General features: G+C 37.4%; 1 protein-coding gene across 2 annotated transcripts in view; it reads left to right on the top strand.

The window, feature by feature from the left end:
* TEK (TEK receptor tyrosine kinase) overlaps window positions 1-23203 on the top strand; it is a 38287-nt gene extending 15084 nt beyond the window's left edge. The window contains exons 3-23 of one of the 2 annotated variants that reach the window (XM_054289828.1): window positions 2443-2553; window positions 5737-5889; window positions 6783-6914; window positions 8067-8207; window positions 8412-8540; window positions 9496-9650; window positions 9905-10046; window positions 10418-10579; window positions 11382-11516; window positions 12279-12572; window positions 13847-14146; window positions 14645-14802; window positions 16036-16246; window positions 17187-17297; window positions 17630-17820; window positions 18253-18366; window positions 19253-19323; window positions 19899-19939; window positions 21036-21132; window positions 21627-21726; window positions 21868-23203. In XM_054289828.1, coding sequence (XP_054145803.1) covers window positions 2443-2553; window positions 5737-5889; window positions 6783-6914; window positions 8067-8207; window positions 8412-8540; window positions 9496-9650; window positions 9905-10046; window positions 10418-10579; window positions 11382-11516; window positions 12279-12572; window positions 13847-14146; window positions 14645-14802; window positions 16036-16246; window positions 17187-17297; window positions 17630-17820; window positions 18253-18366; window positions 19253-19323; window positions 19899-19939; window positions 21036-21132; window positions 21627-21726; window positions 21868-21942 — 3023 coding nt within the window. In that variant the 3' untranslated portion in view covers window positions 21943-23203. The remainder of the gene's footprint in view (window positions 1-2442; window positions 2554-5736; window positions 5890-6782; window positions 6915-8066; window positions 8208-8411; window positions 8541-9495; window positions 9651-9904; window positions 10047-10417; window positions 10580-11381; window positions 11517-12278; window positions 12573-13846; window positions 14147-14644; window positions 14803-16035; window positions 16247-17186; window positions 17298-17629; window positions 17821-18252; window positions 18367-19252; window positions 19324-19898; window positions 19940-21035; window positions 21133-21626; window positions 21727-21867) is intronic. The other variant, XM_054289836.1, reaches the window with a different exon arrangement.
* The last annotated feature ends 204 nt before the right edge of the window (window positions 23204-23407 follow it).

The following is a 23407-nucleotide window of genomic DNA, read 5'->3' on the forward strand; positions in this document are numbered from 1 at the left end:
TTTTTTCTTAAATAGATAATGATTTTTCACTATGCCTTTGTTACTAATCAATAACTTCTAACTGGGGAGCTGACAGTAAGTTGGAATTGCTTTAAGTTTTTGTTGCCTGTTTCTAATGAAAACTTAGTTCATTATTCTATATTAGAATTTTCTGTTTCTCTAAGATGTAAGTGTAGATACCAATGTTTAGGTAAAATGACAAAAGCATATACTTAATGTGAAGCAGGAAGACTCCTGCTGAAATCAATTGTATATAGCTTACAAAGGAATGGAAATGTGTAGCAGAGTCTCAGAACAAAACCACTAGAACTGTGCAGGGGATGGAAACTCCATTCTGCAAAGAATTGTGTATTTTCAATAGTTGTCTTGTTTCCAATGATAAATAAAACATTAAAATGTCAAAATTGTCAAGGAATTAATATCCTAGGAGAGACGTTAACTTGGATCGATAAAAATGTCTTCATTCTTGCTCAAATTTTCTTTCTTTAATTTTACATCATGTGATACAAACATTTCTATTTTAACTTAAAATTCTATTTTGTAATGTAAATATCAAAGTGTCCTTTCTTTTATTGCAAGAATATCATCCTTTTTACTCCCTCAGATTTTGAAAAATAATGTTGTGGAGGTACTGTCAATATCTGCCTCATACAAACTTTGATATAGAATCTGTCTGCTCATTTTTTACAGCTCTGTTGCATATAAAATATGACAGAACGTTACTTTATAATTTTTTCTCTGCTTTCTGATCCTATCTCTGTGTATTTCTTTCCCACCAAATTTTAGCCAGCTACAAGCTCCAAATTCTTTTTCTCCAACTGTTGCTATGAACCAAAGGATATTTTATTGACAGTTTTGTAAAAACAAACCAAGAAAGGAGGCATGATTCTCGATAAAGGACAAATTTTTTATTAATAAGTTGTCTAACAGTTTATATTAACTGTTCCTTTTATGCTCCTTAAAAAAATATTTGCTGTGAAATAAATATTTGCTGTGAAAATATTTGCTGTGAAATGGAACCTCTGAAAATGCAGAGCTGTCTAGGAGCATGAATGGGTATTTAAGGATTCCTTTCAGCTGAAACTCAGGTGGGTCTTACGTCAGAATAGTCCCACTCACCTGGCTGGGGAGGCAGGTGGCAGCAGAAGGATAAACAAAGAGAGATGGAGTTACATGGAGGAACTTGCATAGGAGGAACCCGTAAGGCTAAAAAATTCCAAATTTAGAAAGAGCAAAGGGATTGGTTTAAATCAATACATCACTCCCCTGAATGCTCTAAAAGGGACAGCACAGAGGTATCAAATTCTCTGTCAGGTAAGGAGCTTGATAGTTAAGAAGTCAATTTGGCTAATTCTAGAAGAGGATATAAATGACAGTATGGCATAAAGCATCAGAGCTAAAAATGGCCTGAAAACCTGAATTTGTCCTCAAAACACTTCATAACTTTTCCTTTGGATTTTCCAAGTAAATGAAAGGAAGCATCCTTAACTTCTAACTTGTTTCAATGTAATGTGGTAATTAAAATTATCATTTCACTACTTTCATTAAAACTGCCATTTCAAGAAAGAGCTATTATTTCTTGAGTCTTTTCTGTCCCTTCTCCAGTTATCTTCTGATGTACTGATAAGAAATAGACAGAAATATTGGGAAAATAATTTTATCTACTGCTTTCTTTTCGTTTAAATCAAGATCTACAAAAAAATGTAGAAAAGTTCCTTTCTGTTTAAGCAGGAAAATGAATTTCAATTTCCCTGCTGGAAAACTGGCTAAACTACACCAGTCTCTCACACAGAATTTTTATTTTCATTAAGCCGTAATTTTGGTATTTTGGTAAAAGTCCCGCAGCCTGTGAATATAATTTTTTTCCTTTGGTTCTTAGTGCAATCCAACATGCTCTGTATTTCCAGAATTTGGTGAACTAACACAAACACAGACCTACTACATCTACCTCACCTTCTCCCAGCCCTGCATGACTGTGGTCTCCTGAACTATCTCACAGTTCTGCATTATAAAGCTTAAGTAGAAGAGCACTTAAATCACCTTAGGTATTTATTTGCCAGTGACAGCTTCTTCCCTACAATACAATTTCCAGTACTTTTCCCAGTCTGCTTAAAAAATGTCTTAAGAGATGAAGAAACTTTGGAAAGTGTTTTACAGCCAGTTGGAGTTCCTAGTTAGAAACTGTTTCCAGTTCGCCAGAAGCCAATTATTTTTTTCATGCCTCAGGTTCTAGGGGCAGTCTGTTGTTTCGGGGTACAGGCAAGTCCGCTGTCTTTGCCAAAGCATAGATTGAGGCTGCTGATGGTAAAGAATCACTTTATGCTCTAGAGAAATTGAGGTGTCAAAATCTGAGTGAGGCTCATGCTGCAAATCATTCTCAGCTATCAGGCTAGAGACCAGATAGAGACAGTAACTGCTATTATCACATACTTCTGTTTTCAGCTTCATTCCACCCAGTGGCATTAACTGTTACAGCAAATAAGGGAGAGCATGTGAACATCTCCTTCATCAGAATGGCATCAAAAGAGGAAGATGCAGTGATCTACAAGAATGGTATGGGATCTCGTCTTTTCTCTTTCTTCTATAATTGTTTTAGTTGAGGGCCAAGTAAGCCTTTGAAAGTTATGGCTGCTGATTCCCATGCTGTGCAGATGCAACAGGCATCATTCCTCATACATTTAATGTCTCCTAAAGGGGTGAATTTCCATATCCAATATGTTGATCTGATCCAATATGTTTTGTCTTTTTCTCTTCCACCAAAATGCCCGATCCTCTCTTTATATCTCTGCTTTGTTTTTTGTTTTAATTTTTGATTTCCTTCTACATCCCTTCATATATTTGCCTGGTTGTTTTTAGGTTGTTTGTTTTTCTTTCTGGGCCCCTGTGAAAGCCCAGTTACAGAATCTTTCGTTGCATTTCTACAGTTCTTCAAGTGATGCTTTGAGTTCTTCAGAAGGTTTTTTGAGGCCATTTACCTTCTACGATGCCCTTCAAGCTAAGAAATTAATCACCAGTACTCTGCTATTAGAAAGAAAAATTTGTAAACAAAATCTAGTCCTTGTTTCATTTAACTACAAGAGTTAGTCCAGTTGTAAATTTTGTAATTTTGTAACACCAACTCTTCTATCTAGCATGGCACCTAAACCACAGGTAATCTCTGTTCAGCTGTGTGTTGCTCCTGCTTGATGCTCAGAAATTTCTGCAGGTTGTGCTCTACCTTCTGTAGAAAAATACAAAAATAGAGGTCACTATAACTCATAGTGCCGTCATAATCAAATTGTTAAACCACAACAAATTATGATTGTGGAAAGCACATGTAATGTTCTGCTCCATCTTTGACAGTCTAGCTTACAGTGAGCCATGAGGAAACAGGGAGTAAATAGAGCAGGATGAGGTAAGGACGGGACAACACACTGCCAAAGAACTCATGTAGTGAGTCAGCCTCAACCCCAGTTACTGATTACCTGGAGCATTTCAACAGGCTGGAAGAGTTAAATAGATAAAAGGTGTCTTTTAAAGAGGCAATAGGTAAAGTACACTTTCACAAATACCTGTTTCTTTGGACTTCAGAGACTCAACTGTGTCAGGGCACAGCAGACAAGTTTGCCATCACTTGTCATTACAGGGTCCCTAGGAAAATTTTGTGATCTCCTGTCACCAGTTTCTCAGAAAAGAACCAGATGAGATATTGGAGCAGGACTGCTAACATCATGGTACTCACTTAGCTGCAATTCCATCTGGAAATTCAGCAAAAAATCTCAGAATGCCTCCAGACAGTAGGTCAAGTTTTTCAGCTGAGGTTGATATTGAAACAGCATTTCTGAGAAGTCCTGATACAGAAGCTGGAAAAGAAGAGAAAAGGCTTCTACTATATTTAGCTGTTGCAGTCTTTCACTTGAGTTGTTTCAAGTACTTCACCCCCCCTTACAGAATCTCACAATGGCTGTCTAGACAAAGAAATGGTTTTGCTAAACAGGGTTGCTTTAAGACATTGGCATAACACCTTGGAAAACAAGTCATAAGAATCGAGCCTTGCTTAGCAGACTGTAAGCATAAGCCTTTCTTAATGTTTTGTTGTCAAGTTTGTTATGCAGCTTTTAACTCAAAAGACACTAGAAAATGCCCCACAGTTTCAAAACAAATTCCTTTAATTATTTGTTCTTTTGATTTAGCCCTGTTTTCATGGAGAATGGACTGTCATGGACTAAAGTGACCTACAGTCTTTCAGCTGCTTTGGTTATGATCCTCAGCAAAGTTTTATGTTTCTAGGCTGCCTGAAATTTGACAACAGTCAAATTGACAGTATGTATAGTCACAGACAGCAGAGGTCCTGCCTGATGCTGTTTACCTTCTAAATAATTTAAGAAAAGAGAAAGAAGTTGTTGCATTTTCAGTGTGACTGTAAGGGAATGTAGAAGATGAGGACAATTTGATTCATGACAGTACCATTGGTAATGGTCATTCAGCCATTTGAGCTTGTGAATCTGAACAGAATCAGACTGTCTGCGTTGTTAAGATCAGACTGGGTTGTTAATGTGAGCAAGCTGGGATTTACAGCCAGGAGAAGTCCAGAGGGAGACCTCTACAGCAGCCTTTCAGTGCTAATGGGAGCTGAAGGAAACCCTAGAGAGGGACTTTTGACAATGACAATGGGGAATGGCTTTAATCTAAATAAAGGGTGTGTTTAGATCAGGTACAAGAAAAAAACTTTTGTATGTGAGCGTAGTAAATTGCTGGAACAGGCTGTCCACAGAAGTGTTAGTTACTCCATCCACTGGAAGTGTTCAAGGCCAGGTTGGATGGGGCCCTGAGCAACCTGATCTAGTGCAAGGTGTCCCTGCCCATGGCAGGGGGTTTGAAACTGGATGATCTTTCAGGCTTCTTCCAACCTAAGCTATTTTTGTGAGTGTCATATGGACATGCAGTAGTCATAAAATCACAGTTGTGCTGTGTGGGTATATTGGGGGATGACTTTGCTTGTACAGTGTGGATTAGCATGTGCACAAATATTTTAATGAGATCTAGCTGGACCTGGTATCAAACTACTGCAGCAGCCTTGCTCTCACAGACTGGAGTGGAAAGACTCCTGGGGGTCCTGAAGTTCAATGGATGCAGCTTCTCTTTGACAGCAACCAGTGTTCAAATGTTGTTACTTGTTGACCAAGAATGATGGAAGAAGACCAAATACTATTGCCTTATTTAACAAACATGTATGACCAAGCACAGCAATCTTAGAAATAAAATAAAAATGGTCTTTGGTGAAAAAAACTGGAAGAAACAGAAATGTGTTAAATCTGGGAAGAAAATATAAAAACATGCTGAGTTCTTCCTGCTTTTGTCCCCCAAGTAAATCTTTGTGCTAGTCAGACTGAATTAGACCTGGTTGGCATTTGCTCTTCAATTCCAGCCACCCTAGAATCCGTGTGGATTGTTATCCCTTATTTCAGAAAAGACCAAGAAACAAAACGAACACTCTTAACCACTAAGCTCAAAGCTGAGTGTGAAGTTGTTTGTCCTGTTTATCTACTAAATCCTGTCAAGATGTCTCTTCCTTTTTACTTGCACTTCTCCAATTAGGAAAACCAGTGTAGCTAGAGTTGTCAGAAAATTCATAATGAATTTTAAAAAAGATTCTGCTGCTTCCCCCAACTGTCCTTCAGTTACCAATGTAAGCTTATGTATTTATTTAGAGGGTGAATGACATCTGTCTGTGGTATCTGTGCGCTCCTTCCTCAGGCTCCTTCATCCACTCTGTGCCCAGGCATGAAGTGCCGGGAGAGCTGGAAGTCTCCTATCCTCAAGTTCAACCACAGGATGCAGGGGTTTACTCTGCCAGATATATAGGAGGAAACCTTTTTACTTCTGCTTACACGAGGCTTATTGTAAGACGTAAGTTCTATTAATATGTGGTGATGATTAATAGTCAAAATTAATCTGAAATGAAACATATTGTTTCACTTTGTTTCATTCATATTGCCCAAATAAGGACCAAAATATTTCTGGACATTTACTGCTATCAGATTGTGTCAGAAGAAAGTTTTGTACCAAGGGCCTTTGGTACAAGCTGATATTGATGCCAACAGCTGAGAGAAAAAACACACACACCATCAGATTTAAATTGAGCTCATCTTAGCTACTGCCAGGACAGTTAGCTCTTTTTTCAGCATCTCAGCTTTACAAACACTACAAATTAACAAAAGAGGTAATTCTTCACTGAGTCTCCATGTTCTCAATGGTGGGTTATATCCATACCTCACTTATCCTAGGGTTCATCATCTTTAGTATACATTATTATAACTTAACAAACTACCTTAGTTTTAATTAGCTCTTAAGGTTCACTTCCTACTGGATGAAAGAATGAGTTGGGATATTTTCCAGCAAACATTTTACATACTTTGCTACTCAGCTGCTGTGTCCATCAGATATAAAGAAAATTATATTCTGTTGACTTGGATAGAAATATAAATTTGATGTGAAAAAATAGACAGCTGTTCAAATATCTTATATTGTATAGAAAATATTTATGATGGTAATACACATTTATTTATGAATATCCACACAATAGTTCCAGGAGTTGTGAATAAATAAATGTAATGCCCCAAATTTGGATTTTGAAGCTACTGCTACCCTACTAACAACAATAGTCCAGTTGGCTGGCATGTAGGGTTCCATATAGCTTGTACTTTTATGTATTTTACTGTTTGCTCTGAAAAGAATATTACAATTTGAAGGGTTGCTGAATAATAAGACAACAAATATGTCATTATATTCTTTCATAAAAGGATGTGAAGCTGAGAAATGGGGCCCTTCCTGTAGCTTCCACTGCCCTTCCTGCACAAACAATGGCATTTGTCATGAAGATACTGGGGAATGCATCTGTCCTCCAGGTTTTATGGGAAAAACATGTGAGAAAGGTAAGTTGATAATATTTTCAGGGATTGCTTATTAATTTGATCTCAGTAAAAGAAATTGGCATATTATTGAGGGAAGCATCATACGGAGTACCTGGTTTTATTCTTGAAAGCTGCAGCATTTACAGCTGGTGCTAGAGATAGGACAGAGTTGGGTGAGATGAATCCTGAATTCTGTTCTGGTTGTTCTTGCAGCTGTGATTTAATTTCTCTCTTTCTCTCTTCACCTAGTAGGGACTATTTTGCTAGGGATGATGAATGTTTCCAACACTTCTTGATCAATACGCACTTGGACAGTATGCTGCCTAATATCTCCTAGGCTCCTTTTCTCACTAAAGGCTGGACCAGATGATCTTTGGAGGTCACTTCCAATCTGGGCTGTGCTATGACTCCCTTGAAATGCATGTGCTCAGTGCTGCTGACTAACTTAAATGCATATTGGTAGAGGACACCTTAAGGATACATGGGCACTAGGAAATATGCTAGAGATTCCTTGGCTGCTTCTGAAGAAGCTGCTAATGTGCTCACAGGGTGCTTTGTCTCTGTAGGGACATCAACAGTGTATATATTTTTGTGCAAATCTGTGTGTGTGGCAAGTAGTTTGGATTCTGGAAAAGTTAGAGTTGGCATCACAGTGTTTTGACTTCTCCAAGCATCATTTGGGTTCATTGCTAAATACGTATGCTTTTATTTGACTGAATTGCAGTGCTGAAAATACTAGAGCTAAGCTGTTGGAATAGTTAGCACTAAAGCACTCCAGCATAGCGCTGCTCTTATTGAAGCAAAACCTTGACATCAGCAGTTTCGTGTGCATTCACCACTAAGAAGATTTGTGTTTCATGGCACTGCTTGTCCATTTTACATTAGAGAGACTCATAAACACACTTTATTGCTGAATCTGTGTCCCTATAGATCTAAAACAAGGGTACTTGGCTGACAGATCCTCACAGTGAGAAAATAGTTTCTGCTGCCTATACTCAACTATTAGAACAGCTGTTGCTTAAGTTGCTGTGGTTGTTAATATATTTGAATGATCAAAGTGCTATTTTTAATTTGAATTCATGTTTTCTCTTGTCTAGTGCAGAATCATAAGAAGTACTAGCTCTTTCATGGACAATGCCATTGGGTTATTATTTCCTTCTCTCCCTTCAACAGCTTGCGGAGCCAACACTTTTGGCAAAACATGTGAAGAGACCTGCAAAGAAAATTATGGCTGCAGAAACTTTATGTTCTGTCTACCAGATCCATATGGTTGTTCTTGTGCCACAGGATGGATGGGACTAGAATGTGATAAAGGTATAGTGAAAAAAAAAAAAGAATGGGAGGATCCTTAATGTTCTGCACACAGGAAATACAGAAGGGAACCAACAGAGAAGAGTAATAGATTATATATTTTACAGTCATGTTAAAAGTTTTTTTCTGTAATGAGACTGAAAAATACTGGAAGACATTTTCCATTTTCTAGCACTTTTGCACTAACTGCAACATATGTATTTGCAGAATGCAAACCTGGGTTTTATGGGTCAGATTGCAAACTCAAATGTAATTGCCACAATCGAGGAACATGCGACAGATTTAAGGGCTGCGTCTGCTCCTTCGGATGGCATGGTTCACAATGTGAAAAAAAAGGTAAAGTAAGGTATTAAATGGTTGTTCCCAGTGTAACTAAAACAGATCTTAATGCTGGTACAGCATTACCATTCCAGGCTGGTATTCTTGCTCCACCCACTACTTTCCAGGAGCACAGACACTTCCGCACAGCCTCATTGTAATACAGTATTTTTAAGCCTCTGACCTATATGTTGCATTTATCAGGATGACATCATTAGATTTTCAAGCTTTACTCCATAGGACTTGATTGATCTTAACATTAATCCTTAACAGAAGCTGCACATCCAGCTTTTTGTATAAACTCATGGTATTTTATCATAACCTACCTCTTGGTTGGCTGCATACATGCCTATACACGAGCTTCATGATCTGAAAGTGATGACTGAGACAATAATACAACACCAAAGTTTAAAACTTCTCTGTCTCTCTGGGAGAAAGTTAAATTTACAAAGCTGAACACACCTTGTCTCATTGGATTCAGACAAGGTATTCTAAAAGATGCACTCAGCATTTATTATTTTAGCTAGATAAATAAAGTGACAAATTCACTGCTGATTTGTGAAACTTTTCAAGAACAAAACCAAATAGAGAAATAAGGCTCTGATCCAACCAGCCAAATTATATTGTTACAATCTGTCTGGTCTTACAAACAGTCAAAATAGAGAGCAAGGAGGTACTGTACATTCAGAACAAAATATGTGCATGATTTTGCCATAGCTAGACTGTTTGTGCTTAAAATGTGAACAACAAAGAGAGGAGAGGGATCAGAAAAAGAAAGACGAGTGAACAGAGGGTTTGTTCCTTCTCACATTATATATAAAATGATGTAAAAACGTTGTCTTTGAGAAGTGTGATTCTTGCATATGCCCACATGGGGAAAGGCAGAACCAGACACCTACACTGCCTGCACACCTAAACCTGTCTTTTAAAATGTCTGTTAGAAGGGTGACATTATACTATATATCTTCTGTAGGTTCAGCAGATCTTTCGCCTCAGATAGTGAACTTACTAGATCCTGTGGAACTCAATTCTGGCGTCGAGTTCAAACCGTTTTGTATAGCAACAGGGATGCCGCTTCCTAAATCTGAAGAATTCAAACTCTTGAAGCAAGATGGAACTGTTCTGAGGGTAGGCTCCTGATCAATTGCTTTCTGCTATTTCTAATGTTTATATTGACTTTGTAGTTAATGCATACTATGTTTTTCAAGCATAATATGAAATTTTGGTATTCTGGAGTACCCCATGAACTTCTTGGCACATATGAAAATACGAAGTTGGCCATTTTAGATGCTTTTTATAGATATCACTAAACTCAAAGCATCATTGGAATACTCCAAGATGCCCAAATTTTTCAGGTCCTGTACATCTTTTTGCCGTTTCAGCCTGATGAAATTTCCACCAGTAATCATTCTGAAGCCATGTTTAGAATTAACCGAGTCCTGCCTGGTGATACAGGAACTTGGGTTTGCAGTGTGCAGACAGTAGCAGGAATGGCAGAGAAACCATTTCAAGTTACAGTCAAAGGTAAAAGCTTTCTTCAAGTGTCCTTGTCTCTCTAATTTTAAGCACAGCTTTATACTTTAGCATGTCTGAGCTTTCTCTGCACTGCTGGAAAATGCCTGAATAAATATTTACAGTTAGAATATGAACAGAAATCCATTATAAGTAACATACTAATTATGTATATTGAAAGAATAAGTGTGATGACAAGATTTAGAACACCACCCAAGGTTTTTTTTAAAATATCTTAACTATCAGCTTTAGTGCATAACGCCCTATCTATTTTATGCGAGTTTTGAAGAGCATCTTTCATTTTCCTACAGATCTAGGAGTAACGAGAGTCTTACTGATATAGGGAGCTAAAAGGTTAGTTTAATACATGCATTCTTGTTCAGTTCCTCCTGTGCCACAGTATGCTCCAAGGCTGACAGACAGAGGACATAATTTTCTCATAATTGATATCAATGCTGAGTTACACAACGGAGATGGACCTGTTGTGTCAACAAAACTTCTGTACAAGCCAGCAAAACGTTATCAGTCCTGGATGTCTGTGGAAGGTAAGAGGATATTCTTTAATTCCCTTAAAGACAAACTCCACCTACCAACTGAAACTTCATGTGTTTCTGTTCTTGATTAGCCTCAAAAGACTCTACAACGCATAGAAATTTTGTGACTGGATGTGTGCCTGTTTATCATTACACATAATGTTCATGTGGATGTGTTACACCAATGGTTGTTGAAAATGTATATTCATTTCAGGAACAAAAGGTTTTCCCCTCCTTCCTTAGGATTAAGTGCACTCAGTATTGGGCCCAGCTGTTTTAAACGTCCATGTAAATGGAAGATTTTCAAAAGCAGTGGGCAGTATGGAGACATGCTGGGGCATCTACCATCTTGCATTGTGTTCATTGTATCCCTAGAGAGACTAATAACTTACCAAAATATTTATCAGTAATGGTATAGGCAAAATGAAACCTGCTTATTAGTTGGATGACCTCCTCCAGCTATGCTTTCAAATTTTATGCACAGCCTAAAATACTACAGGAAACATTCCAGGACCTTTAAGAACAGTTGTCACTACATCAGTATAACCCAAAATCTGTGTACAGAAAGGACATTGACTAAGCAATCAGTATTGTTTTGTCCTGAAAGAATGGCAGGTGAAGCAACCTTTGGATGGGGTTAGAGCTCAAATTAAAAATAGTTACATTATACTTCTAATTAGTTTATCTTACTGAATCAAGAACAACAACAAAAAAAGGAGTCTGTGTGTCTTACCTTGTATTTTCCAAACATTTTCTTCCATAACATATTTCAACACAGGCCATGGCTTTACTTACTTTTAACTTTTATTGTCAGTAAAAGGCACAACTAAAAGACTGGACAATTTGGAACCCAAAACAGAGTATCAGTTCTGTGTTCAGCTAAGTCGGCAAGGGGAAGGTGGAGAAGGCCATCCTGGACCGCAGGCCAGCTTCACAACAGCTGCACTTGGTAAGGGATCACTGTGGTTTCTCACAAATGGGGTATTTCAGCTCTTTTTCTCTGCTGTCTGTTCCCTGATCTCTGTCATAACACTTTCACTTGAGCAAAGAAAGTTGCACTTGAAAACTTGTAGACTCTTTCAAAAGAATCTCAGGCAAAGGGATATTAAAAAAAAAAAAAGGAAGGAAAAGAAAAAAACAAATCAAAAAACAGAGGTGAAGAAAACCAGAAAAAAGCAGAGCTATTATTTTCCCTGATTTAGAGATGAGGCATCTAGGAAAGGAAAAATTATATATTTTGGCTGGCTGTGCAACAGAGTTGGATATACAAATCACTTTTTTGCAGTCCTTCCTCCTAGTGTTAGATCAATTTATTTAAAACTGAAGATGTTTAACAAGCTGGACAGTTTTTAGTTAATTTAGGACAGATCCCAAACTAAACAAACTGAATACAGACATACAGAATAAATGAGGATTGCACCAGAACCTATCTAGCATGACATCAACTGTTGGCTTCTCACATCTAAAAAGTGCATCTGCAACACCAGCTCATTGAAGATGCCATTTTATTGGCACATCATCTGTTGCTAAGATACTGTGGGACTATCAACACCTCTTAGATGTAACTTCAGCCAAATTATGTGGGATGGCTGAGAGAATTACCCTACGTCACCCCAAACTGGGGCAAGTGGTTGGGAATAACTGTACCCCTACTTTAGCTTAGACACCAGACATGAAATGTTGTTCCCTGTTTCACTGTGGCTTTTCCAAGGTCTTCCTCCACCAGAAGGTATCACTCTCTTTCCAAAAAGTATGACATCACTGAATTTATCATGGCATCCCTTAACACTGAGGACAGAGGATGATATTCGTGTTGAAGTGGAAAGGAAGAGCGTGAATGACAACGGTGACGAGAGCAGTGTTATTACTCAAGTGCCAGGAAATATGTCCACCTTGATCATTAAAGATCTTGAGCCTAGACAGCAATACATGTGCAGGGTACGGGTGAACACCAGGTCCCAAGGAGAATGGAGCAACTATCTATATGCATGGACTTTCAGTGACAGTAAGTGCTGATTCACATCCTTCTGTTTAATTCTTCATGTTACCCCCAGTGATCAGACTAATTGTCACTTGATGACTACATTAAATGTAATCCTTTATTTTGGTAAAGCTTAGTTCCTCATGATCACTTACGGTTGTTATTGCTATAATTTGGAAAGCTCAGCATCCAAAAGAATTCTTCTGCTGGAAATTGTCAGGAACTACTAATGTGGGTTTCTTTTAAATGGAGAAAAACAAGCTTGAGAATCCACATCTTCATTTCAGTGCAACTAATGCTTCTGACACAAGTAGCATTTTTTGCCTCGTCAGAATGATGAGCCATCAGAGTTCACTACTCCAAGCTCTTTTGTTACTCAATTCGGCTATGACCATACAGAAATAGTCAGCACTTAAAGAAGAGAAGATACAATGCAAGGTAAAACACCTGTGAGCAAAGAGTAGTTAAGTGTGCTGCACTGAAGACCACCCTTGAACTCCCTGAGTGTGAGCACTGTGCTTTCACAACACCACAACAAACGCCCTATCTGAATGAAGTACCATCTGAACAGCAGCCATTATGAACAGCTGTCCATCTGAATGGCTGAGAGGTGACACTGCCCTTACCACACACTGGAAAGGTGGGCTTCTTCCTCCTTAAAGGTCATGTAAGGAGGCCCTCACTGAAATCCTACATGTGTTAGTGGAAGTATAAATGGCTGTCATGGGACTCTCCATTTCCCTGAGCTCTGACACCAAACTGCACTAAGAACCACATAAGGGTACTGTTTTCCAGGAGAAGGTACTTAGCTTAATATTCATGGTTGCCTCTGCAAGTGTAGCACTCACCCCTGCTGGTAGTTTTCTGATTAGATTTTTGGAAGTGTTGGTATCCATTTCCTTTCTTTCTAAGAGCCTAACAGGTAATTGCTCTCTGAAGCAGTGAAAGTACAGGACATGGGAATTACAAGGGAATGATGATACAGTAGAGAAGGATATTAATCCTTTTTGCATTAATCTGAAAGGAAATATGGTGTGCTTGCATACAGCTCAGAGGATGTGTATCTTCATCCAAGAGAGTATGTTGAATGCCGCTCCAACCTCTGCTGGAAGTATGGAATACTGCTACAAGGATGACAGCACATCAAGATCATAAAATTATTGCATTCAGTTACCATAGCTCATCAACAAATTGTGCTTTGAACAGCAAAAGCACCAAGGAAAATGTTTTGTTCTCTGTGAAAAGGAGAAAGAGGTGGATGTACACGCCAATGCCTTGTGTGTTTTGTTTGTTCTCAGGAATACCTCCTGCACCGAACAACATCAGGTTTTCTAACACCACAGACACATCCTCAGTCATCTCTTGGACAGCTGCTGAGGGTCATTCCATCTCCTCCATCATCATCAGCTACAAAATTTATGGCAAGGCTGAGTACAACCACGTTGATATTATCATAAAGAACACCAGCATTACTCAATATCAGCTCAAGGGCCTTGAGCCAGACACTGTGTACCAGGTTCAGATTAATGCTCAGAACAACATTGGCTTGAGCAACCCGAACACATCATTTGAACTGAGGACCCTTCCAGAAACAAAAGGTTAGTTAATCCCCCACACTGCATTTGCACAAACCAGGACTGGTTGTATAAACTAGTTAGCTAAGACATTATCATAATACTAATGTTTTAATCTGAGTTTTCTTTGGCTATTAATTCTGACACACAACACAGCACCACCAAAATTTAATTCTTATTTCACTGCATGGTATTGATGAAGTGACAACATGCACTGTTTCTCTATATCCACTAAAAAGGGCCCAGTGACTCAGAAAATGAAGAGCTGCATACAGCAAGATCATTAGATCACTGAATGTGGCCTCATCTCTGCTCTGACTGAATTAAATAGAATATTTAGGTGCTCGTACACCTGAAATTCAGAGCATTCAATGTTTCTGGCATTTTTGGAAAACAAAAGGATGTATCCTTAGCTTTTTAAACAGTTTACAAGAGAGGAGTATTCAATTACACATGGCTAATGTATTGCTAAATTCAGAATAAGCTGAAAATGATGATGAATTTTTTGTCCTTCCTCAACAGCTCCACATGAATCAAAAGGAGGCAAAATGCTGCTTATTGCTATCCTTGGATCTGCAGGGATGACCTGTGTAACAATTCTCCTGGCCTTTCTCATCATGCTGCAGCTAAAGCGAGCCAACTTCCAGCGTCGAATGGCTCAGGCTTTCCAAAATGTAGTGGTGGGTTTCCAGCTTTCCTGTGTCAGTTTGGTTATTTACTTTAGCTCATCTTTTCCTGTGTTTTCTTCCAATTTCTTTTTCCTGGCTTTCCCAAACACTGTCTTCTCTTTGTTGTAAAGCTTCTCTACTAGTGACCTCAAAGCTAAAGCTAATAGGGCACAGTTGCAGGCTAGGAGGTAGAAAACTTGACTTGAAAAAATGTTTTCAGACCATTTGCTGTTCTCCCTCTTCTGCCTTGTCACACATGTGTATGACAAGTACCAAGCCAGAAAGAATAGAGGAGCCTGTTCTGCCTCTAAGAAATCATGCCTGATTTTGAAAACTACCGAATATTTAATGCTGCTTTTGAGCATCAGCAGCTGCTGATACATGCTCATCCATTTTCAACTTAGGGACAGTACACCAGGGATCTATCAATGGCAACATCACAGTTTTGGCTGTGAGGAAATTGCTGAAGATTTTAACATCACAAGGAGATATCTCTCTATAGACACATATTTCTTTGTATCCTGCCGCAGTCTCTAAATCACTCTGCTTTCTGCTGCTTTTCTCTGCCTCCAGAGGGGAACCTGTGGAGCAGAATGAAACTGGCCCAAAGAGCTCCTTCATATCTAATTAGATTTTTTCAGAAACATGGGTGAGGGCCTCACCCAATTCTATGATCAGACTGCAGGGCACACAGAATAGCTTTGTCTCCTAGTCCTAAAACTTTTCCCACAGCAGTATTTCATGAGAATGTGTAACTGAAGAGGAGATGTCTCTTTAAGCATAGAGGAAGATAATTTCCTCTCTCTTTTTATTTTCTCGCTTCTTCTTGCATCACCTTTCCTGCCCAGCCTGACCAGCACAAGATTTAATTAAAACCTAATATGAGATTAAGCTTAAACCTGAAAATTATAACTGGTTTTGAGATCGGTTTTATCACATTATTTTTGCCCATGTCCTTCATCTTCAAAATTATTATAAACTGTTCAGGAGGCCCAGATCTAAAAGGATCAGTTTAGAAGCCTGATTAATTTTGTGGATCTGAGCAGAACTGCTTGTTGCAGGCAAAGTAGATGTAACTGTCTAATGTACTCAGTCTGCTGTATGTGTAAGAGATGGATTGAGATGGATTGAGGTGTGTGTGTGTGTGTGGAGATGAGTGAGCACAGGCATTTTGGAAATGCAATCAGGGCATTGCTCAGTGAAGTAGAGATCACAGTTAATGTCATTTTCTTAATTCTGTTGCAGAGGGAAGAGCCAGCTCTGCAGTTTAACTCAGGTACTCTCACTCTGAGTAGGAAAGCCAAAAACAGTCCAGATCCTACTATTTATCCAGTTCTTGAATGGAATGACATAAAATTTCAAGATGTGATTGGGGAAGGTAATTTTGGGCAAGTCCTGAAAGCACGCATTAAGAAAGATGGCTTACGCATGGATGCTGCAATAAAAAGGATGAAAGGTAGTAAAAACCAGGGATTCTGTGACTAAAGAGATTTCTTGATTGTGTATTTCAAATGTTTCTCTGTCATACAAAATGCTTAGCAGCCCTCTTTTAAAGCTAAAATAAATATTCAAAGTTGCTAATTAAGTTGTACCAGGTGTCACTAGGCCAAGATTTGTCAACAGCTGTATTTCTGATGGGTAAAGTTGGTTTCCATTTCTCCTCAGTGGTTGATATGATTAACCATCGTTATTTTTCAATTCAGGGACCAGTATGAGCTTCACGTGAGTTCATCTGTAAGGCAAGGTGCATTGGATAGACAGGAGCAGACAGCATGTCTTGGAGCACAGCATTAGTTCATCTTGTTCACTATAGCTGTTCAGAGACAACTGCATCTAAGCATCTATATATGCACATACCATGGGCATCATTAAGTTTCTTTTTTTTCACTGGGCATGACAGCTACATTCCAGACAGAGCTACAATGTGTACAATACTGCAAGAATGTACATGTTTTATTGTAATTCTCCGGGTCATTATCTAGGCAAACTGAAAAACACTTTTAAGTGTGATGATTAATTTAAAAATAGCCAATGTCTGCATACTGGCAGAAATAATCAACGGCACACATATGGAAGGATTTTTAAGCAGCTCCTTTTAATATTATCTGCTGCAACATTTTACACTCTCAAGTAAGAAGGATAGTGATAGGGTGTGTTAAGATACTTCCTTTCTCTGCAGATAGCTTCTACGGACACTTGTTCCTCACAATTTTTTCTTCTGATTGAAAAATCCTATTTTTTTTCTGTAAATACTAATGTACCTTACAGTTTTTCTCTTTCTACTGGAGTTGAAAAAGTAATAACCCAAGCAACGTGGAGTCCTCAAAATTAAAAAAATGCATTGTTATAAACTCAGTTACAACTAAAATGTAAATGTGTGCTTTTTTGATTTTCAGAGTATGCCTCAAAAGATGATCACAGAGATTTTGCTGGAGAACTTGAAGTTCTTTGTAAACTTGGTCATCATCCCAACATCATAAATCTTTTGGGAGCATGTGAGCATAGGGGTAAGATGCTATTGAATGCATGTACTTTAAAAATTAGTTTAAAAAAACCCTCTCACAATATAGCCCACACAGTCCAGAGAAACACTAGCAGGCCTCTGTGCAACTTTTGTTAAAAAGTCAGATAAACTTGTGTTTAGATCTACAAGCCCACATTAATACTCCAGAAATTATGTTCAACACTCAAAATTCTCCTTTACTCCTAGAAATTAGCCTGTTTGACATTTCACTCCAGTGTTTATTTTCTTTTTTCACTCAAGGTAGTGTAAATTGCCCAAGACTACTACTGACCATCTCTTACTTTGTGATACGCTCATTATCTGATGTTTTGTTAGGATATCTTTACCTTGCTATTGAATATGCTCCCCATGGAAATTTACTGGACTTCCTTCGGAAAAGCAGAGTACTAGAGACAGACCCAGCATTTGCTATTGCCAACAGTACTGCATCTACACTTTCCTCTCAGCAACTTCTGCATTTTGCAGCAGATGTTGCCAGAGGGATGGACTACTTGAGCCAGAAACAGGTCAGTCTTCAACTCTCTACCCACTGAAAGCATGGAAAATAGTTTTCCAGGGAATACGCCCTTTAATTACATTAATTTTTAATTTTAGCTTCTATAGCACACACTGAATGAGATTTATTTTGTTGTCTCTATTTAAACTTATCAAATACATCATGGGGAATCATGGAAGAGGCATTAAAACTTTAAACAACATGGTAGTTAACAGCTTTCATTTTCAGATAAAGTTTAAATGTTCTTGGTAGTGACATACTAAGCCAATTTCTTTGTTTTATGTTCTTATTCTAAAGGGTTGAAATTTTCAATATAGCAGTAAATTAATACATGTAAAACTCAATTATACTGATTCCCTTATTTTATTACATTATTACATTATTATTATTATTATTACAATTACTATTAGTGTTATCATTATCATCATCATAATTATTTTAGTTTATTCATCGAGATTTGGCAGCAAGAAACATCTTGGTTGGAGAAAATTATGTTGCAAAAATAGCTGACTTTGGCTTATCAAGAGGTCAGGAAGTTTACGTTAAGAAGACCATGGTAAGGATCAACATAAATTGATACAATCTGTTTTCTTAATTTTGCTTTCTTATTTCTTAATTTGCATTTCCATATGAAGAAAAATGCAAATTTATGGGTATTACAGAACCAATTTATTAAATTTTATTAATTGCCATGTAAAATATGAATACTTATTAATATACACATAAATACATCTACTTGTAAATAAATCCTATACCATGTCTATAATATAAAATGTAATTTAAAATTATTTATATGAATATGAATGACAGTAAAATAGATGAGTCAAGCTGGTCTAATTCTATTGAACAAGGCCAAAATTAGCAAGACGGTAACCAGATGTACATCAGGATGTGTCTAGAACTAGTGCTTGGAAGATCTAAAAGAAGATATGTAATAAGCATGATGTAGCTAAAGACCAGAAACAGCACTGTGTTGTCAAGGCAACACGATGGTCAGAGGCATCGTCTGAGGTATTATTTACATTTCACCTTGGTGCTGATTGGATAATTCTTTTATTAACTTTCATGTGAACTGTTCCTTTGGGAAGCAAATCATATAATCATAGGATCATGAAATGATTTGTTTGGAAAGGTACCTTCAACACCATCTAGTTCCAACCCCACCTTTCACTACACTAGGTTACTCAGAGCCCCATTCAACTTGCCTTGAACACTCCCACATCCACAGCTTCTCTGGGGAACCTGTTTCAGTGTCTCACCACTCTCACAATACAGAATTTCTTCTGTAAAACAGCTCAAGTTTAGTAAGTTTATTTACTTGATAAAGTTTACTTACATAAAGTCAGTTTTCACTAAGGCAACACAGAATGATTGTTGGCATATAAACTGCAATATTGCTATACCAGCAAGTGAAAAATAAACTTTCATTAAATAATTTCTAGGGACGGCTTCCAGTGCGATGGATGGCAATTGAATCTTTGAATTACAGTGTTTACACCACAAATAGTGATGTGTAAGTATGTGTTCAAGTGGCATTAAAAAAAAAAAATTCCATATGAAGAAAAGGTTGGTAACTAGCATGAGACATCCACTCTTAACTCAAAATACTCAGTAGTAATGTCACCATAAGTAAGCAATGGAAACAAAAAATAAAACCCGTAACAAAAAAGTTACTTTTATTTCTTCCTCAGAGTGTGATCAAGTTCTGTGTTCACAAACTACTTGGATGTGCCCTGCTACTTCAGCTGTACTTCTTATTCAAAATTTGAGACCTGATGAATATTTGGAAAATCCAGAAGAAATCTGTATTTTATTTAGGAAACTAGAAATTGTATTTGGAAAAGAATTTCTGTAATTTCAGTATTTGCTGAAAGCTCACAATCTGATAAATGTCTTTGGTTGACTCAGAGTGAATTAATTTTGCCAATTTTCCTGTTTTCTGATTCTACAAGCCCCATCATTATACAAAACTTTATAAAAAATACGGAAAAACATCACACTTCCCTGTGTTCCCTGAACACTAGCAAAACTATCTACCATTTAAAAATATTAATTCTTGTTGCACTTCATAATATCCCTCTGTTGCAGATGGTCATATGGTGTCCTCTTATGGGAAATTGTTAGTTTAGGTAAGTATCTGAATTTTGTACTGCACAAATAAACAATCTGCACCAAGGCAGCTCTATTCACTCAGTCTTTTAAAAAATATTGCTTCACAATAGATTTCTATTTTATTTCTGTTTCATTCTCCTACATTTTATTTAGGTTCAGTATGCTTGGAAATGCAATTGTCAAATTTTAAGTCCAGGTACCACTTTAAATAAGAAAGAATCATAATGACCATGTTTTCATTACACTGTAAAATCCAGGCCATACCTAAATATAAATTCCAGGATATCATATGATATATAGCCTTAGTACAACATGTTTTGAGTTGGGTGGGTGACTTTTCCTCAGCTTTCCTGCATTTCAAATCAAGACTTATATTTTAATGATATTGCAGGGTGGGGAACTAATCACCTTCTACTCCAAATATTCATGAATAAAAATTTTGAACATTAACCTTCAAATAAAATTTAGAGTTCATTTCTGCAGATACCTCTACCCATCATGACTGTGATACAGCCTTGCACCACTCAAAATCATTGTGTTACACCTCTCTGGTGATTTGCCCTGGAGATGTGCCCATGGTCTGCTGGCCACGAGAGGCTACTGACTGAGGTGCACATTGCCAACTGGACTTTGAATTTCTGATTTGTTCCTGGCTATCCTTACTAAATGGGTTTGCTCTAGATATGGATGCAGTGTGGAAAATCAAGTCTAAGCAACCAAATACCTATAGAAATGGGCAAAACCAGCTGACAGTAACAGCTCCATGAGTCCATACCAGATCTTATTATGATACTAATGAAGGAATGACTTGCCCAGTGACATCAATGCCATTGAAAAAATATTTTGAATACTATCAGATCCTGGCCCTCAGACTTGCAGAGAAAATTAGTCCAGCCACACAGATGAAAAAATTGACACTAAATTTTTCTTTTCTCCTCCATATTGTGCATCAAGCAGTAAGGAAGCATTACAATAAAAATGTAGATGCATAATACCTCCTAATTTTGGATTAATTTAGCTGTTACTATGTTAGTCATTTCAATTTCTACTACGAAATTAAACTTTTTTTTTAATTAAAAACTGCTTCCATTTATGATAATGGTTAAACTTTAGGTGGAACACCATATTGTGGAATGACATGTGCAGAATTATACGAAAAACTCCCTCAAGGGTACCGACTGGAAAAACCTCTCAACTGTGACGATGAAGTGTGAGTATTGCCTCACAAAAAAAACCAAAAAAGAAATAGAATAACAGCAACCTTAGATATAAAAGATAGAAGATTTCTACAAGAAACTGGCAAATAATTTTTTTTACTGGAAAATTTAAAAACTACATTAAAAATTTAAAAAGTGCACAAAACATAAAAACTACATTAAAAAATTTACAAGTGCATAAGTCCTTTTGTATACAACATACAATATTAATTTGCCATGAATACTTTCTCAGGTTCTCTGTTCCAGCCAGTTATCCTGTTCTTTACACAAAACACCAGGGTTTTAGCTCAAAGAGAGCTTTTTGATTACTCCAGAGTAAAAGAAAGTTCTTTTGTGACAGCAACCAACTATGGAAAATGTAACTTCAGCTATGTAGAAATCCATTTCCCTCTGAAGAGTGGAATGTGCACAATCTTTAAATTATCAAGTATTTGTAAGTTTAACCTATGTAGCTAAACCATCAAATGCTGGTGTTGGATGTTTGAAGGTATGACCTTATGAGGCAGTGCTGGAAAGAAAAACCATATGAAAGACCATCATTTGCTCAGATACTGGTGTCACTGAACAGGATGTTAGAAGACAGGAAGGTAAGAATAAAACTCTATTTTATGTAAATATATATACTTAAAATGATATAAATAATTAGGCTATGCATCATTTCAATATTATTTAGGGTTCTTGAGGTAATGCACCTAGCATCACATCTTCTCTGCTTATTTCCTTTCCAGACCTATGTGAATACTACGCTATATGAGAAATTTACTTATGCAGGCATTGATTGCTCCGCTGAAGAAGCTGCCTAAGATAGAAAAAAAATCTTCGCTCATCATTGATGCATTACAGAAAACTAAAATTCAATCTGCTGGAATCCAAAATGTGATGTGCTGTGTAGAATTGTGTATAGCTCTAACTATATATAATACAGCAATACTGTTTTACCACAGTTATGCGTGTGTATATCACATAGTGATATACATCTCTGCCTTCAGAGGCTGTAGAAGTGTATATATTGTCCAAAACAGGTATAGACTAAAGTAATGAAATCTGTTGTTTCATTCACAGGGTTTTCTTTTTTCTTAGATATATGTAGATATAATGTCTACATGCATATTGTAATGCATTAGGTATTGACATCTTAGAGGGTTTTTTATATTTTCCAAGAGCTACTCATAGCAAAGTGGTAACTTATTGCAGTATTCTATATACATTTCATTGTGTTTGAAACAAAAATGCTGGGCAGTTGCAGTGCAACAATGGAAGTTGTAATCCAGTGTGCTCAACAAGGATAATTAAGACAGACTCCTGTTTGAATGCAAAAGTCAGCTAGCAGAAGTAATCTAGTCAAAAGCTCTGTTGACACTCATAAGATAAAAGGCATGCTATTGTTCTTTCATTGCCTAGCATGACTATCAGTTTTTGCCCATATGCAAAGTATACATATATTTTGAAGTGTTTAATGTTATCAGAGGCAGCCATACAGCAATATTCATGAAGCATAGTGTTGAGGAGCATACTACATATCGTAAAACACATTTTTACAACTTGCCTGGATATACATGAGACTTACTCAATTTGTATTTCATTTAATAATTTCAATGCATAATTATAAATTACTACCTGTTATATACAAGCAGGGCTTACTTACTTTTGTTTATATTACCCTTTCATTCTGTCTGTAGTGTGGTATGGCCTCTTACAAAATATCATACTCAAATGCTTCAAAACAGTGGTATTCGTCCTGCCAGAAAGGTCCCAATCCTTAGGTAAGAAAAATAACGGCAGGATTAGTTTGAACTTCTGCTGTCAAGCCAAGAACAAGGGTTTTGGTGGATTTACCCTATCCAAATTTCACATAGTAGCCAACTTCATGTTTTGCACATATGTCCCCCTCTTGCCCTTGAATTACCAGCTCACAACTGTCCATCAGACCACAATGATGTCCCAGTTGGGTGCAACAGGTCATCCCCTCAGACTTGGAGAAAGATGCTTGAGAGAGTGCAAGATTTCTCTTTGTGATTCTTTGTGGATGGGTATGTGATTGGTTACAAGGTGGGGGTATCACAGCAGAGTGATAGAGAAACAGATAGAGAAACATTAATGACACACCAGACTGACTCAAATAGAATATTCCCTATTAAAAGGGAATAAGCCAACAAACAAGGGTGCTGAGATGACTTGAGTGGCCTTGAGATAGGCAGAACTTGCACTGTAAACCAGGTGCTAGATGTAAACTAGGAGTTTATTGTTGGGGATTAAAATAAGTTTACT

The sequence above is a fragment of the Melozone crissalis genome, unplaced genomic scaffold (genome assembly GCF_028551555.1).
Source record: "Melozone crissalis strain CALT ecotype California unplaced genomic scaffold, PUWL_Pcris_2 ptg000005l_1, whole genome shotgun sequence".
Taxonomy (NCBI): domain Eukaryota; kingdom Metazoa; phylum Chordata; class Aves; order Passeriformes; family Passerellidae; genus Melozone; species Melozone crissalis.